Source organism: Protomyctophum parallelum, assembly GCF_964188405.1.
Source record: "Protomyctophum parallelum genome assembly, chromosome: 1".
Classification (NCBI taxonomy): Eukaryota; Metazoa; Chordata; class Actinopteri; order Myctophiformes; family Myctophidae; genus Protomyctophum; species Protomyctophum parallelum.
The window spans coordinates 20,854,796-20,873,866 of NC_139697.1; the positions used below are offsets into that span (position 1 = coordinate 20,854,796).

A 19,071-nucleotide genomic window follows, 5' to 3' on the forward strand; every position below is an offset into this window, starting at 1 on the left:
TTTTTTTTTTTACACTTTAATGAGGCAATAAATATACAGCCTTTAACTCTTTAAAGGGATAGGTGCAGGCAGCACCGCTACAGTTTATATTATCAGCTTTTATGGACCTGTCAACACCATGCCCTCTTTTTTTTTTCTGTTGTTTTTTTTGGGTGGTGGGGGGGGTGTTTTCAACACTACTCTTTTTATCTTTCTGGCTCTGATACAACTACAGTAAACTGCATTTTCATGTGCTATATACGTTCCGTTGCAGTTTTTATGAACTCTAAGATTCCAGCAAATTATGGATTCATTATTTGTAGTAAGCAGTAAAAAAGGAAAAAAAAGAAAACATGCATTCAACCCCTTGTTTACAAAATGGCTGCAGCGTGCTTTGCCGCTTGTACTTATTGAAATTACCCGGGGTTATTATCAAATAAAAACGGCTTACAGAAAAATGAAATAAAAATGAAATCAAGAGTGGCATGCCATTCATTGCTTTGGAAAAACAAACTAGGGCTTTAATGCAACTTAAGCCACGGCAATTAATGCTTTTTTTAAATAGGTAATAAAGTAGGGAGTTGTTATTTTGGTTGACTTGGAGAGGGCGGCGGCTCGTTTCATCTAACGAGCAGCCAAAGAGAACTGGAGAGGGGCCGAGCGAAAGAGAGAGAGGACTTCTGCAACACGTCACAATAAAGCAACTTTGACAAGTCCATAGTCTCAGTCACAAGTTATTTGATGCTTTATGGTGGAATGGTTGGGGGCCGATGCGGAGTGGCAGACAGCCATAGTGCATGGTGTAATGCGCCTAATGTTTTTTAATGCAATTTTCCACTTGTGCGCAAAGGCTCATTGCTCACTGGCATTGGGATATTCATTAACCTTTTGGAAGAGGCAGAAAAACAACAAACCTTTTAAATTGCCCACGGAGACACCTTCGCTCTAATTGAGCCTTTTAAAATATGAACATTTACATATGTGCATATATAATCGGCCGTGATGATCTTCCTCTCCCCCGTCGACAGAAACAATTAAAAAGGAAATCCGCGTGTATACTCTCTTCCCCATGCTTTTCCGAGCAAGACGTGTGTGTGCGGTGCATTTCAAATCAACCCTAATGTACCGGGGACCTCGGTACACACCTATACAGAATGCCTGCATTAGGCCTGTTTAAATCAATTAGGCAAATGTGAAATATTGCAACAAGTTCAAACGTTCTTCTCTCTTCCCACCTCAGGGTTCCAGACTTCAGAGTAATGCTGCCAATCGCACGCATCGCATCGCATCGCAACGCACGCACGCACGCACGCACGCATGCACGCACGCACGCACGCACACAGACGCACGCGCACACACACAGTGATCTATCTCACCCTACACCCCTTCCTCTCACCCACCACCACAGCCCTCGCCACCACCACCACCCTTGGCTATAGCAAACGGAATGTAGGCGGACACTGTTTTGTTTACATTTACAAGCACTTCACTTTAATTGTGTCACCTGTATAGGATATTACCGCTTTTGCTTTTCAAAGTAGAACAGATTATCTGATACCAGACACCTATTACCGTAAGTATAGTCAAAGACGAGTATGTTGGCGTCGAACTGAATCGAGGACATGAAATGGCAATGGCTCGAGAACTATATATTACCATTGTGTCAAATGCGTTTGCACTAAACGGCACAATATAGACTACAGTACAGTATTATGTTGCCATGGGTTCCTCTGTTTTCATTTTTAACAAGGCCAAAGACACATCCCAAGCTCTCCTATACATTATAGGACATAATAAATAATAGAATAGCTGTAAGTCAATCAACATCATACATCATGCATGGCAACTGGCGGCCTGGGGGTCCCCACCTTCACTTATATCAGGTTGATGACTACAAGTATTTGCGTTCATACTGTATATACTGTATCTTCTTCCAAAAGGACTTTCAAACTAGGAAGGGTATGGCCTGGTCAGCCTGCAATGACATGCATAAGATCTGGTCATCCCAGCTTAGAAAGAGGTATTTAGTAAAAATATTTAGGACGACCGTCGAGCCGATTCTACTCTTTGGCTCGAGACATGGACACTTCAAAGAAATGAGAGAAACGGCTGGATGGCACATTACGCCTGCCTAGTGAACTATTTTACCTCAAATCTTTGCTTCTGGGGGTCCCTGAAACAACATATTTTCAGATGAGGGGGGGGGGGGGGGGGTCCGTTCCCAAATACATATAATTCTGGGGTTCCTTGACATGAAAAAGGTTGAGCACCGCTGACATAGAAACAGGTTTTTCAGGAAACTAAACTAAATGGGTTAACCCATTTTGGGGCGGGAACCCCTTTTGGTGTTTTAACATTATGTTATACTTTAGCTATTGAAAAATAGCAGATCTACAAGCTCATAGCGCCCCACTCGGCGGCGCGCTATGAGCTTGCAGGTCTGCTATTTTTGAAAAATCGTGAAAATGTGGCACAAGATGTAACTATAGCACCCTGAAGCCAATACTTCTTTTTTGAACTGAAAAGAACAAAGAATTGAATCAATTGTCTCTGTTGACAAAGAAAAGAGCGATTAATAAAACTTAAAAGTTATTTTTGAAAACTGTCTCCTCCATTATTATGTTATTTCCCCTTACCCTATTCAGAGCGTCGTAACATAATTATCTTTGAATATAATATTCTTTCTGCAGACTTTTTTATTTATTTCGGACGTCGGGCCTAAACGGGTGAAGATGATCATGTATATATATATATTTTTAATCTACTCCACAGAGGACGTGAAGCAGGTGTTCAGCAGACCACCGTCCACCAACACATCCCCTTCAACGGGACTGTGAGTTCATGAGGCTGCACTTCGGCACGGAGCGGACCAAGGAGATGAACTACGGAGAGTTCACCCAGTTTCTTCTGGTGAGTTTGTCCATTCCACACCTCCTGATTTCTGTGGCACTCTCAACCATGCAAGTGAATGTATAATTTATTTTGCATTCGCTAATTCGTGTAGAGTTTGACTCACACACTAGCAAGGTGGGATCCGGGGACCCCAGGGGGTCCTTAACCCATTTTGACCTGAGATCAGATTCTAAAAAAAATGTCTTCTACATCCTGACAGTTTCTGAAAAAAGCTATGTTTCTATGTCAGTGGTTCTTCGATTTTTCAAAAATAGCAGACCTACAAGCTCGTAGCGCGCCACCGAGATCTGCTATTTTTCAATAGCTAAATTATAACATAATGTTTGAAACACCAAAAGGGTTCTCGCCTAAAATGGGGTTAAGCGAGTTCCATGGGGTCCCTAGCTAAATGATAGTTAGGAACCAAATGGACCCTTATGGGTCTGTAACTCAAATGGTACCAAACGGACCTAACAGGTCTGTTGGTTCCATTTGTACACTCTCAGAGTTAAATTAACTTTGATTTAACATATAAATTGGGGTTCCAGAGATATAAATGCCATTAAATATGGGTCTCTGTACTAGGCTAATATACATGTCAAAACTGGGGGTCCTTGATTCTCCGCGGTTGAGAATCTCTGCTAGAGCCGTAAATATCTTCTTTTATGGGGGTCCCTGGCATATCTTTTCAAATGGCGGTCCGCGGGCTAATTAGTGTGAATCTGGGGGTCCGTGACATGAAAAGGGTGGAAATCACTGACTAGCCATTCAAAAGCCAGCCACTCGGGCTGAATAGAAAACAGTTTAAGCGTCACATAGTTACTGTTTGAGCTCCGTCCATGCCGGAAATGTGTTATTTACATTACAAAATACATTATATTACATTACAAAATAGTACATTGCATTTCAAAAAAATACATTTCAAATTGCACTGATGCTAAATGACAACAGCGAGTCAAATATTACAGCGTAACAAAAATACCTCTAATCCTCAACTCTTACACACTCACACACACACACACACACACACACACACACACACACACACACACACACACACACACACACACACGGCACAGCATAATGCCTGCCCACAGACAGACACAGTTCATTCACCTATCTATGGTGGACTATGCATGGCAGGGTTGTCCTCTATCCCTGAGCCAGCTGAAAACCTGACCGCATAGTACCAAAAGATCTCATGAGGCCGATTTCTAAAATTCTAAACAACATTTTCTAAAATGTCTGACAAACGTCGTTTCCATATCAGTGGTGCTCAAACCTCTTCATGTCAAGGATGCCCACAATTAGATGTATTTGGATGCTGAGCGCCATCTCAAAACACTTAGTTCCAGGCACCTAAATAAAAGCAAAGATTTGAGTGTGTATATATAAAAAAAAAAACACAAAAAAAAACAACAATGAAACAAATGTAGTGAGCTATGCTGACAATAGCTATTGCTCATATCAAACTGGCAGATTGTAGCAATTATTGAGCTTCTTTTTTTTTCTCCTTCTTGCCAATCCTTCAGGGAACCATTTCAAAACTAGGGAAGTCAGTCTTATAGGTCTAAATGACCTACATCTCTGATTAGAGATAGTCTTCAATGAAAAGCAGCCGTTCCTCCGTTCTCTTGGGTCCCCGGAACGGGTCACATCCCATTTTGGGCGGGGACCCCTTTTGGTGTTAGCATTATGTTACGCTTTAGCTATTGAAAAATAGCAGATAAGTAGCGCGCTACGAGCTTGTAGATCTGCTATTTTTTGAAAAATCGTAGAACGACTGACACAGAAACATAGGCTTTTTCAGAAAACTGTCAGGATGTAGAAGAATTTTTTTAATCTGATCTCAGGTCAGAATGGATTAATGGAACGGAGTCACTGGTCTCTCTGATCCTGTCTGTAGATCTATCTGTTCTGCCCAGTCTCGCACATATCGGGCAGACAGACCACACACACACACACACACACACACACACACACGCACACGCACACACACACACGTGCACACACTCCATTTCCACTCACTCTCTATCGAATTTCACGTGCTGTCTTTCTTATTTTCTGTCAACATGATGGTCACTTTGTCCATCACAGTCTGTCCTCTGTTGGCCATTTCATTGCTCCTTCTTTCTTTCTTCTTTCTTTCTTTCTTTCTTTCTTTCTTTCTTTCTTTCTTTCTTTCTTTCTTTCTTTCTTTCTTTCCTTTCTTTCTTTCTTTTTTTTTTACTTTTACCTTCTTCCAGATCAAACCCATGAATGTAATTCATGGCAACATCGTCGGGCGAATCGCATGAATGTTTTTGTTTTGAAATGGATTGCTTGATGCTCGTTTTTACAGTATGAGCACGCACACACTTAACTATTGGGTTCTTTCCTGGTCCATACTATAGGCCTCTCTCAAACACAGCTGCTCCAGGTTGGCCAGATTAGCCATTAATGAAACACTGACGTTATGTATATATATTCTTTGCGACTTTGTCTGCATTTGTTTTCCATTAGCTGACATGCACCTAGCATTTCTCTGCTCCACCTATTCTCAAACAGGTACACACGCACACACGCACACACACACACACGCACACACACGCACACACACACGCACACACGCGCACACACGCAACACACACGCACACACACAGCTCCATCTCCATTTATAAATAGCATGGCAGTAGGCGCAGTGGTGCCGGAACGTTCCGAATGTATTTGTGGCGTGCGAGCCATTTTTCCAATATGATGTCTAGACTTAAATCAGTCCTAAAGCAGTGAGAGGTGGTGGTGTTGGTTGGTGGGGGTGGGTGGTGGGGGGGGGGGGGGGTGGTCCGCACTGTGCAAGTTTGCATCCACACTCACCATGTATCTGAATGAGGCTTTTTATCCCATTCTGACCTGAGATCAGATTCTATAAAATGTCTTCTACATCCCGACAGTTCTCTGAAAAAGCCATGTTTCTATGTCAGTCGTTCTTTGATTTTCCAAAAATAGCAGACCTACAAGCTCGTAGCGCGCCACTCGGTGGCGTGCTATGAGCTTGTAGATCTGCTATTTTTCAATAGCTAAAGTATAACATGATGCTTTAGTTAAAACACCCGTCCCGTGCAGAATGGGTTATATTGCACTTAACGTGGACCAGATGGCTTAGCCCGTTCGGGACGGGAAACCCCTTTTGGTGTTTTTTTTTATTATTATAAGCATTTATGATATACTTTAGCTGTTGGACAAAATAGAAGGTCTATACGAGCTTGTAGATCTGCTATTTTTGAAAAATCGTGAAAGTGTGGTGCACATTTTTGAATATATATCATTCTTTCAGAGCAAACGTTTTTTACTCAAATCTTTGGAACGACATATTTTCAGATAGGGTGGGGGTCCTTGACATGAAATAGTTTGAAAATCACTGATATAGAAACATGGGTTTTTCAGAAAACTGTCATGAAGACATTTGTACCCCCAGTGTAGCGCCCGGTATTACATTAGATAATTGACACTGGGCGAAAAAATGGGTTGCAAAATCGTGGGATAAAAATTATAGTTTAAAATCTGGTCTCAGTCCTAAATGGTTTATACATATAGTGGCCTGCAGCACATGGATATTGGGGTATGTGTGTTTGTGCGTGTGTGTGTGTGCGTGTGCGTGTGCGCGCCTATTATGTACATACACGTTGCTTGCGTTCTTTGTGTTACCGTTGTTGATTTGCATCATTCCATTCAGGTGTGTTTGTGCTCTCGTCTGCCTCTTCAGAGACGCAGGCTCCTCTGTCTGCATGCACGCTGACGACGTGTTTTTGTATCTGCGAACATGTTTGTGTGCGTGTCTAGTCTCTGTGTGTGGGTTAGTTTTTGGTGTGTGTGCGCGCGTGGGTGTGTGTCTGTCAGTGTGTGTGTGTGTGTGTGTGTGTGGTGTTATGGCCGGTATAGACTCTGTACTTTGCATTGACAGCGTTCCCAGTTCTCTCCCAGTAAGTCACTCTGTGGTCGTATATATGTAGCTGCAGGGCCAAGTGGCCAGCCCAGCGCGGCTCTCACTGCTCAACTATGAAATGCATATTTTTGCACCGAGCTCGTGGCTCGGTGGCAATTCATCATCATGCTCATATATATAGCGATTGATCCGTATAGCCTTAACCCATTTTGGGTGGTGAAACCCCTTTTGGTGTTTTAAACATCATGTTATAATTTAGCTATTGAAAAATAGCAGATCTACAAGCTCGTAGGTGGCGCGCTACGAGCTTGTAGGGCTGCTATTTTTTTTAAACATCGTGAAAATGTGCCTGAAAACTTTGAATATATGTTCTTTCAGAGCGAGTTTTTAACTCAAATCTTTGCTACTGAGAGGGTCCCTGGAACTACATATTTTCAGATGGGGGTCAGTGGTCATATATATTTGAGGTTCCTTGACGTGAATATGTTTGAGAACAACTGACATAGAAACATGTTTTCTTTTCCAGAAAATACATTTTTTTTTAATGTTGACGTCGGGTCTAAAGGGGTTAATCACTGGCAGAGGAAGTTACATTTTAGCTAGTTTTATTTGCACTCTGGCTGCACCGAGTAGAATCCTTCTGATGTTTTGAAAAGTATACAAAGTATCCTTCCCGTTGTGTGGTACAGCGGTGGATGTTCCTGTCTAAAGAGGCACATGAAGACAATATTGGCATATTCTGCTGGTACAGTACATGGAACAGTACATGGTACAGTACATGGAACAGTACATGGAACAGTACATGGAACAGTACATGGAACAGTACATGGTACAGTACATGGAACAGTACATGGTACAGTACATGGGCTCCTATATGGTGACCTTTATTCCCTTGCTTTTGCTCTCTACGTCAGTGCTTCCTCAAACCTTTTGAAATGCATTTCAATACAGAAGTACTTGTACTTTTAAGTGTTTTTAACCCATCTAGGCCTGACGTCGAAAAAAACTAAACGTTCGCTCTGAAAGAATATATATTCAAAGATTTGTGCCGCATTTTCACGATATGAGCTTGTAGGTCTGCTATAGTTAGTTGAAACACCAAAAGGCGTTCCCGTCCAGAATGGGTTAAAGATGGAGTTCCGTGATCCCCCCACACCCTAAAACATGATCATCAGCCTAGTATGATTTTACTAGGAGGAAGATTTCTTTTCAAAAAGGTGTACAGAAAGTGTTAAAACTATGTTTTTTTATGTGGCCACACCCACCAGTTCATCAAGTGTGCCTGGTTTTCACCTCAGCACCACCCACCTGAACTTAAGCCTCGCCCACAGCTGCTGTTGTGTGATAACGGGGGAGGGGTTAGGGTTATGATGATGTCACCAAACTGGCGACTTTTCCATTGGGGAATTTTGACTCAAAGGCCTTCAGCTTTGAGGAAGAAACCAAACATACACAGAGAAGACATATTTGAATATTCTACACCTGGGGGTCTATTAGAGTAATGTTAACTCCATAGACACATACAAAACAGACTACAGTACAAATATCACGGCACAACCAATATAGTGGTTGCAACTGTATTAATTGATTGCCAGAGTCCCGTGGTGGGAGTTCTGCTCTGGTTTTGGTCAATATTAAGTAGTTCCGGTCATTTTGTAGGGGGGCACAGGGGGCCACGCAGTAAAAGTAAATTAATTCACAAAACTAAGGTCATTTGTATTGTTGATCCATTTCTAAAATATTAGTGCAACTTTCGTTCATTTTTGTGACCCCTCTATCACACATAACTATGTTTTTTGTGTCCATATCACTGCGCCCAAAAAATAGTTCCACGTGATAGAGGGGTCAAAGGTGAACGAAAGTTGCACTAATATTTTTAGAAATGGGTCAACAATACAAATCTGACGCTATACTGTAGGTTTGTGAATTAATTGGCTTTTAATGCGTGACCCCAGTGTGCCCCCCACAAAAGGACCGGAACTACTTAAAGATGGAGTGCCACAATTTTTGTATTTTTCCAGCTTTTCATGTGTCTATGGGATGACAGTACTTCATTAGACACCCTGGAGTCGTTTTTATGTGCAATGGTGTAATAACTTTGTATTTAGGGTTTCTTCCTGGAGGCTGAACCCTTGACGGTCAAACTGGCCAATGAAGTAAACACGGATAGTGTGACGTAAAAAAATTGCACGCACACACGCACCTCCCCCTCTCTATATATTTTTAAATACGACAACCTCTGTGGGCGGAGCTGCCTGCCACATACACACGTGTGAACTGAACGGCACAGCCAGTTTTCTGCTCTGTGCCTAACTGTGTGGCAGATTTTCAAACAGTCATTTCACACATTACCAGTTCACAGCAGAGCAGACTGTTTTCCGTTAGATTGGAAGCAAGTAAATGTTCACGTCGGGTCCTCAGGATAATCAAGGAAACCACAACAAACCAGCCTTATATAGCCTACCTGCTCTGCTGTATAGTTGCTCTTGTTGTTCTCAAGGAGTAGGTTGTTTCTTTTATAATCACAGTGGTCGGGCTTTGATACAGAGTGTAGTGTCACAGTGCATGTGCATTCTTGTTGGCTGTTGTAGTCAATATGTAGGTCCTAATACTTATACGAGGCTGTAAAGTCAAGAATTAGAATCTGTTGTTGTGTCGCGCTGGAAGTCATGTTGCCATGTCTGGCTATTACAAGCGACTTGGGCTTGTTTTCATATAAGTAACTCTCATGGGAGATGTGGTTGACTTGACCAATGGTTCATGTGAAGGACCCTCAAATTATTATGTTGTTAAAAGGATTGGTGTTGTTGAAACGTTTTCATAAATATTCAAGGCAATATCTGTGACTTATTTTTGTGGACTTGGCCGCTTGTTTCTTTAAATCTGGCGACATTTGCTGAAACTCAATGCAGTCAGAAGGAACATTCATGTTGTAAATTGAGTTTGATCAGAGCAAGAGTGGAGAGTCTTCTGTCCAGAGCATCATGTGCCTAGGGCAGTGCAAGTGTTTTGGACAGTTTTAATGCCAGGGTGCTTAGCTGGAGGAAATCAATAGCCTACAATATATTGGCAAATTAATAAAATTATTCATGCTAAATGATCTATCAAATTAATTGTTTCTGCTGTTAAACTATGATTTAATTGGATGATGAGCTGAGCTGATTGTGACAATAGGGTCAATATAATTGGAGGAAATAAAAAAATGATTATAAAAAAATCAGAAAAAACAGATCTGATAGGCTATGGTATGGATGCGTGGATTATATGCCTATACATGGATGGTGGCAGTATAAGTGCATAATGGTGCTTATACGATATCTCAGAAATATGGGAAGTGTTCACTTCTAACATTCACAAAAACATGACTTCTTGTTTCATTACAGACACCAATTTGTCATTTTGTAAACAAAAGGGCAGAGCCATGGGCTGTCCTTTTATAAGGAGGGGGAGGGACTAGGACAAGTGGGTGGTCTTAAAGGAGGAGGCGGAGGGACTGGATTAGGTGGGTGGTGCTACGGTTAAACTCACGCATACCTAATGAACTGGTGGGTGTGTCCACATAAAACCATCATTTTAACAAATACTGTACACTTTTTTGAAAAACTTATACCTCATATACACCTAAATACACCTGATGATCATGTTTAAGTGTGGAAAAAAATCACGGCACTCCATCTTTAATATTCACCAAAACCAGAGAAGAACTCCCACCACGGGACTCAGGCAATGAATTAATACAGTTGCAACCACTATATTAATGGCAAGTATTTCATACAGCTTAAGTGAAAAGATTGTGAACTCACTAACAACTTTCACTTGTAGTTGAGTCATATTTGACCAGGAGTATCTATACTTTGGCTCAAGTAGTTTGTCCACCACTGGATGCCATTTTAATCCATTTTGGGGCGGGAAACCCTTTGGTGTTTTAAACATTATGTTATAATTTAGCTATTGAAAAATAGCCGATCGTAGGTCTGCTATTTTTGAAAAATCGTAAAAATGTGGCGCAAATCTTTGAATATATATTCTTTCAAAGTGAATGTTTTTAACTCAAAATGGGTTAAATTCTGCAGCCTACTGCACAAGAACTTTGTCTATCGGCCCAATAGAGCGTCACAGTCCCGCCCTCGACGACAGGCCCGGAAGGGAATTCCCCATACATTTTTCCCCGTAGACGTTTCAAAAAGTATTTATTTAAAGACATTTTAAGCCTCGGACAAAGCCAACTCTTGTTGTGACAAATCATGACGATAGACGCAATGTTTTGGGCCGATCAAATAATTAGAAGGAAGAAAAAAAATCACACCTGTGTGAAATGAGTGGTGCAACTCCGTGTGTGCGTCCCCCGGGGGGGTCATCTGAAACTTCCAGGCCCACAGGAACACGCCCAGGGTGCCGGCCCGGTTCCGGCGAGCCGCCCCGCGTCCGAAACGTCAAGAAATGACAGTTACCGTCAGGGCTCCAGACTAACTTTTTCACAGGTAGCATTGGTGCCACCTACCTTTTCAGTTGGTAGCGCCACCACAAATTAGGTAGCACCAACTTTTTCTTGTATAGCGCCGCAGCGCTGTATTAACCCATTCTGACCTGAGATCAGATTCATACGAGGTTTCCACTGGACACACACTGGTCTGATGAACCCATTCTGACCTGAGATCAGATTCGATTTTAGCAGACCTATAGCAGACCTACAAGCTCGTAGCGCGCCACTCGGTGGCGCGCTATGAGCTTGTAGATCTGCTATTTTTCAATAGCTAAAGCACGACATGATGCTAACACCAAAATGGGTTCCCGTTCAGAATGGGTTAATACATGACCTTATCACCAAGGCTAGCAAAGGTTTTCTTGGCTGAAGCATAAATGCCTTAAATTAAGCACATAACATGTTATATTTCTCACTCACACACATTCTATAGGAAATTATTATAATGAATTAACCCAAACCTATAGTGCATTTTTCCATATCGTTATTATCATTTGGCTACTGTACTATATGAAACAGAAATGAGACACACCCCTTACCTTCTGCATGGGCATGTTCAACCTAATGGCCAATAAGGATATTTAACACTGAGGTGCCCATGTGACCACTCTTCCTGCACCCTTTTGCAATGTAAAATGCCACCGAATTCATAATCCTTGCCCACTTTGCTCCTGTCTTTTCTTTATATGGAATGAACATGTGAAAGCTGATGTGCTTTTATTGTTAAGGGGAAAGTTTCTAAACGTCTCAGCCTGCATATTTCCATGTGCTGATCTACAAGCTCACAACGTGTGGTGGACGCGACGCGTTGTGAGCTTGTAAATCTGCTATTTTCAGCATGCAGCACCACGTCGTACGACGAAGAATATACCAGGTTTCACGTGGGAGATGTATTTTGTTCGAGGCGATCATGTATGTAGCCTGGCCTGCATACAGTCTATGGCCTGCACACAGCGCTACTCGACGCAAAATAACAAGCTATTGGAAGCTATTTTTCAACAACAAGTTTACCGTGTTTGGGGTCGGGGACGCGAGGCGCAGTCCCCCATACGTTGTGTCTGCTGTCTCCGTGGATTCAGCGACAGCAATGCACAGCATGCATCATCATAGTTGTAAAATGTGTGCGCTCCAGGGAAACTTATGTACAGCCGATGCTGAAATCAGTTTAGTTTTTTCGGGGTTGATCAGTGAGCGCGCCGCCACTGTTGAACTCACGCCGCGTGTCATGTGCAGACCGGTGCAGACAGACAGGCAGAGAGAGCGAGGGAGCGAGAAAGAGAGAGAGAGGAGGCGCGGAATGAGCGAGAATAAATTAATATTTTATTATCGTGCTAATGCCCGTGCTTCATGGTTGAGGCTGGGAGTGAAAGCAATAAGTAGCACCGGTGTGACCTCGTTCAAATTTAACTCGCACATTAAGAAATTAAGTCGCATATGCGACCTAATAGGTCGCACGCTGGAGCCCTGGTTACCGTGTGAGGGTCCCCAGGGGGTCCTTCTACTGTACTGTACTGTCACACCCGTGTGTGTGTGTGTGTGTGTGTGTTAGGCTGCGCAACAGTGACACTTGGTTATGAAAACCAACCAAACGCTATTTTTGTGCTCGGACAGACCCAGCCAGCCACCCACACGGACACACAAAGCTCCTTAATGGGAGTGATTGCACCACTTAAAAAGGGCAGGGTACAATACTCTTTTTTAAAAAATGTTTCTTCTTTTTAAATGTTTTGATCGGCCCAAAACATTGTGTTTATCGTCATGACAAGAGTCAACAAGAGTTGGCTTTGTCCGAGGATTAAATGTCTTTAATTAAATAAATACTTTTTGAAACGTCTATGGGGAAAAATGAACGGGAATTATTTTCCGGGCCTGTCGTCGTCATCATGAAAGGGTCGCGGGACTGAGACACTATTATTATTCGCTAGATTAGCAGCCACAGACGGATGGACGGACACTCTTCTAGGCTGCTTACAGACAGATGGACGGACACTCTTCTAGGCTGCTTACAGACAGATGGACGGACACTCTTCTAGGCTGCTTACAGACAGATGAACCCGGACACTCTTCTAGGCTGCTTACAGACAGATGGACGGACACTCTTCTAGGCTGCTTACAGACAGATGGATGGACACTCTTCTAGGCTGCTTACAGACAGATGGATGGACACTCTTCTAGGCTGCTTACAGACAGACAGATGGACACTCTTCTAGGCTGCTTACAGACAGACAGACAGATGGACACTGCTTCTAGGCTGCTTACAGACAGACAGACAGATGGACACTCTTCTAGGCTGCTTACAGACAGATGGATGGACACTCTTCTAGGCTGCTTACAGACAGATGGACGGACACTCTTCTAGGCTGCTTACAGACAGATGGACACTCTTCTAGGCTGCTTACAGACAGATGGACGGACACTCTTCTAGGCTGCTTACAGACAGATGGACACTCTTCTAGGCTGCTTACAGACAGACAGATGGACACTCTTCTAGGCTGCTTACAGACAGATGGACGGACACTCTTCTAGGCTGCTTACAGACAGACAGACAGATGGACACTCTTCTAGGCTGCTTACAGACAGATGGACGGACACTCTTCTAGGCTGCTTACAGACAGATGGATGGACACTCTTCTAGGCTGCTTACAGACAGATGGACGGACACTCTTCTAGGCTGCTTACAGACAGATGGACGGACACTCTTCTAGGCTGCTTACAGACAGATGGACACTCTTCTAGGCTGCTTACAGACAGATGGACACTCTTCTAGGCTGCTTACAGACAGATGGACACTCTTCTAGGCTGCTTACAGACAGACAGATGGACACTCTTCTAGGCTGCTTACAGACAGATGGATGGACACTCTTCTAGGCTGCTTACAGACAGATGGACGGACACTCTTCTAGGCTGCTTACAGACAGATGGACGGACACTCTTCTTGGCTGCTTACAGACAGATGGACGGACACTCTTCTAGGCTGCTTACAGACAGATGGACACTCTTCTAGGCTGCTTACAGACAGATGGACGGACACTCTTCTAGGCTGCTTACAGACAGATGGACGGACACTCTTCTAGGCTGCTTACAGACAGATGGACACTCTTCTAGGCTGCTTACAGACAGATGGACGGACACTCTTCTAGGCTGCTTACAGACAGATGGACGGACACTCTTCTTGGCTGCTTACAGACAGATGGACGGACACTCTTCTAGGCTGCTTACAGACAGATGGACACTCTTCTAGGCTGCTTACAGACAGATGGACGGACACTCTTCTAGGCTGCTTACAGACAGATGGACGGACACTCTTCTAGGCTGCTTACAGACAGATGGACACTCTTCTAGGCTGCTTACAGACAGACAGATGGATGGACACTCTTCTAGGCTGCTTACAGACAGATGGACACTCTTCTAGGCTGCTTACAGACAGACAGATGGACGGACACTCTTCTAGGCTGCTTACAGACAGATGGACACTCTTCTAGGCTGCTTACAGACAGACAGATGGATGGACACTCTTCTAGGCTGCTTACAGACAGATGGACGGACACTCTTCTAGGCTGCTTACAGACAGATGGACGGACACTCTTCTAGGCTGCTTACAGACAGATGGATGGACACTCTTCTAGGCTGCTTACAGACAGATGGACGGACACTCTTCTAGGCTGCTTACAGACAGATGGACACTCTTCTAGGCTGCTTACAGACAGATGGACGGACACTCTTCTAGGCTGCTTACAGACAGACAGATGGATGGACACTCTTCTAGGCTGCTTTGTCCCCTTGCTGTAGAAGAGTGTAGACCAGGGGTGCCCACACTTTTTTGACTTGAGAGCTACTTTCCAAATGACCCCAGCTCAACAAGACCCACCCACCCAAAACATTATAATACCATTGCTGAAAACGGCTTTGGAATAGCGGCGCTGGCATCACATTTAAGTCGAATGCACTTGGAATGGGAAATAGAGGGGGGAGAAACGGAATGGGAAATAGAGGGGGGGAGAAACGGAATCGGTAGAGTTTTTTTAATTGTGCGCAGCAAGACTCTCGAAAACAGGCCCTTTTTTATGTCAATCAATCAAGTCAACTTAATTAATTCAAGTGGCAGATGCCAAAAAAAATAGTTTTTATATATAAATTAAATATTCTTTAGGGGCATGTCATGTGATCTATACCTGCACAGCCTTTGTGATCTACTGGTAGATCACAATCTACCTTTTGGGCACCGCTGGTGTAGACAGACAGACAGACAGACAGACAGACAGACAGACAGACAGATGGATGGACACTCTTCTAGGCTGCTTTGCCCCCCTTGCTGCCAAGCTGTAAAAAACGACCTTGTTGCTACAACTGGCAGCAGACATTTGCCAGGTTCCAGGTACTACGGTAAACATGGGGATGTGCTCGGAGCGTTTTCCAGGTTCCAGGTACTACGGTAAACATGGGGATGTGCTCGGAGCGTTTTCCAGGTTCCAGGTACTACGGTAAACATGGGGATGTGCTCGGAGCGTTTTCCAGGTTCCAGGTACTACGGTAAACATGGGGATGTGCTCGGAGCGTTTTCCAGGTTCCAGGTACTACGGTAAACATGGGGATGTGCTCGGAGCGTTGCCAGGTTCCAGGTACTACGGTAAACATGGGGATGTGCTCGGAGCGTTGCCAGGTTCCAGGTACTACGGTAAACATGGGGATGTGCTCGGAGCGTTTTCCAGGTTCCAGGTATACTACGGTAAACATGGGGATGTGCTCGGAGCGTTGCCAGGTTCCAGGTACTACGGTAAACATGGGGATGTGCTCGGAGCGTTGCCAGGTTCCAGGTACTACGGTAAACATGGGGATGTGCTCGGAGCGTTGCCAGGTTCCAGGTACTACGGTAAACATGGGGATGTGCTCGGAGCGTTGCCAGGTTCCAGGTACTACGGTAAACATGGGGATGTGCTCGGAGCGTTTTCCAGGTTCCAGGTATACTACGGTAAACATGGGGATGTGCTCGGAGCGTTTTCCAGGTTCCAGGTATACTACGGTAAACATGGGGATGTGCTCGGAGCGTTTTTCAGGTTCCAGGTATACTACGGTAAACATGGGGATGTGCTCGGAGCGTTGCCAGGTTCCAGGTATACTACGGTAAACATGGGGATGTGCTCGGAGCGTTTTTCAGGTTCCAGGTATACTACGGTAAACATGGGGATGTGCTCGGAGCGTTGCCAGGTTCCAGGTACTACGGTAAACATGGGGATGTGCTCGGAGCGTGGTACGGGTCCATATTGGCACAGTAGAGCCGATGCCAGGTGTTTTGTGTCTGATCATGATTTTGGAGAGTCCTACAGTACATCCGGGGGTGGTCTACAAGCTCTTCTTCAGCTTGTATTTGGAAGACTGAATTATATTTTGCTATTTTTGAGTTGGAATCCAGAAAAGTTACATGAAAAAAAAACATATATATTTATGAACTACTAAGTACAAATACATTGGACATCAAAAAGACAATACGTTTTCAATTCTACTCATTAAGCTACTAATTTAGACTGAAGTAATTAAAGCGGGTCGTGTTTGGAATTGTAAAAGCCGAAATCAATAATATATCAGTATTACGATATTAACTGGACGGACGGACGAACGGAAAAAGAAAAATGGGCAAAATGTTGGAATCTTATTGAAATTGAAAATTTTAAATTTGATTAAAGTTTCTATTTGAGAACAAAAGGAAAAACAGGGACACATTGGCTGCATAATTGCCGGTACCTTTGGTAGTCAAAAAGTAAAATAAGGCCTTATATATTGGTATTATTGGCCTAACCATTATAACGGTCATTCTTCTTTAGAATGCTTCTGTCATTAGCTTGAAACCGTTATCATTGGATTTTAACCCATTCTGACCTGAGATCAGATTCTAAAAATGTCTGTTTGAAAATGACAGTTTTCTGAAAAAGCTATGTGTCTATGTCAGTCGTTCTTCGATTTTTCAAAAATAGCAGACCTACAAGCTCCTAGCGCGCCACTCGGTGGCGCGCTATGAGCTTGTAGATCTGCTATTTTTCAATAGCTAAAGCATAACATAGTGCTAACACCAAAAGGGGTTCCCGCACAAAATGCCTCCCCTGTGGGGGTGTGGAACGCGCGTGTTCATTCAAAGTCGGTGGGGCGAACAGTTATCGAGTTACGTGTACACACACAGACAGACAGAGACTCGGTGCATTTATAGATAGATGTAGTCATGTACGGCATGCATTGTATTTATAATGTCCTATCACTCTATGCTTTTTCCCGCCCCCCTAAGAACGTTCCCACCCTTGTTCCTCCTGCTCCGTACATATACATGTATGTCTCCATTGTGTTTTTCTCAGCCATTATAACCCATTCTGACCTGAGATCAGATTCTAAAAATGTCTGTTTGAAAATGACAGTTTTCTGATAAATCTATGTCTCTACGTCAGTCGCTCTTCGATTTTTCAAAAAATAGCAGACCTACAAGCTTGTAGCGCGCCACCGAGTGGCGCGCTATGAGCTTGTAGATCTGCTATTTTTCAATAGCTAAAGCATAACATAATGCTATATAACGCCAAAAGGGGTTCCCGCCCAAAATTGGATAACCAAACCGGGGCGCTGCTGCAGCCAGATGCTCACAAGATGGGATTATCGGGGAAAACGTTTGCGCGGCACATTTCTCACAAGGGGCTTCTCTCTGGGCCAATTACTGTCTCGATGAGAGCCAGAGATTCTCACCAATTACATGCATTTTTTTCTCCCCCATCTCAACGCATGGACGCCGGCCAAAGGACCAGCCTCTGCGTTGTTGTCGGGAGTGATCTAGTTTTCTTGGCAACGGCGGCAGCGCCAGTTGACCAGAGGGGGTGGCACGTGGTAGCTGACAAGGAGAGAGAGAGTTTGAGTCATAATATGGAGGAGGCAGTGTTGATTTTGACAGCACATTTTGGTTTTTTTGTCATTTAGGGCTGTATTTTGCGTGTCTTAAGTACCAGGTCTTATTACTTAACCCATTTAGGCCTGGAAAAAAATAACCTATGTTTCTAGGCCTATATCACCCAAAATGGGTTAAGACCTGATCAATGCCATTTGGCTATTCTGAGTGGCCAAAGAGCATTGACCACGCCTCCAGGTCTTAAGTTAAGTAATAAGACCTGGTACTTAAGACATGCAAAATACAGCCCATATAGTCTCTTGAATAGTTTTCATTTATAGTAAGGGCATTTTATCAGGTATTTGACCAATCTGGAAACTAAATCGTTACCAAGAAATTTCTTCACCAATGTGTTTCTAAAGGTGTCTAATGTCTAATGTACTAAAAGTTTGAAATTCAACTCCCGGGGGAAATTGAGTTATTAGCATAATATGTGACCATACCCATAACATCCTATATAAAGAAAAAAAGTCCAAATGTATAATTTGGTATAATCCATTCTTTCAGTAGCATGTGACATATGAAACTAGGGGGTTTTCATAATTCTGAATCCATTCCAAGCATTAGTTTTGCACAAAAAACACTCCTTGGGAGGAAAACGGCCATAGCCGTCATCACAAACGTGATGAGGTCAGCACATTTGGTGGATATGGCCTAATTTAGCCCAAGGAGTGTTTTTTGTGCAAAACTAATGTTTGGAATGGATTCAGAATCATGAAAAACCCCTGACGAAATCAACACATTTAGTGGTGGTGGTGGAGGAGGGGTGTGTGCACCATGCAGCACTCCTGTGACACACTCCGACGACTCGAATTTGGAACGTCGACACGGACAGAGTTTCAAAATTTCAATTATACGTTTGACACCTCCAAGAGGCAA

The 19,071-nt window shown here is 43.4% G+C and overlaps 1 protein-coding gene across 1 annotated transcript in view; it reads left to right on the forward strand.

The window, feature by feature from the left end:
- The window catches only part of slc25a13 (solute carrier family 25 member 13), a gene marked incomplete at both ends in the record, with an annotated part of 110,409 nt that overhangs the window by 25,004 nt on the left and 66,334 nt on the right, over nucleotides 1-19,071 (forward strand). Inside the window, 3 exon segments of the mRNA XM_083770339.1 lie at nucleotides 2,752-2,768; nucleotides 2,774-2,804; nucleotides 2,807-2,889. Of these exon segments, the coding sequence (XP_083626465.1) occupies nucleotides 2,752-2,768; nucleotides 2,774-2,804; nucleotides 2,807-2,889 (131 nt within the window).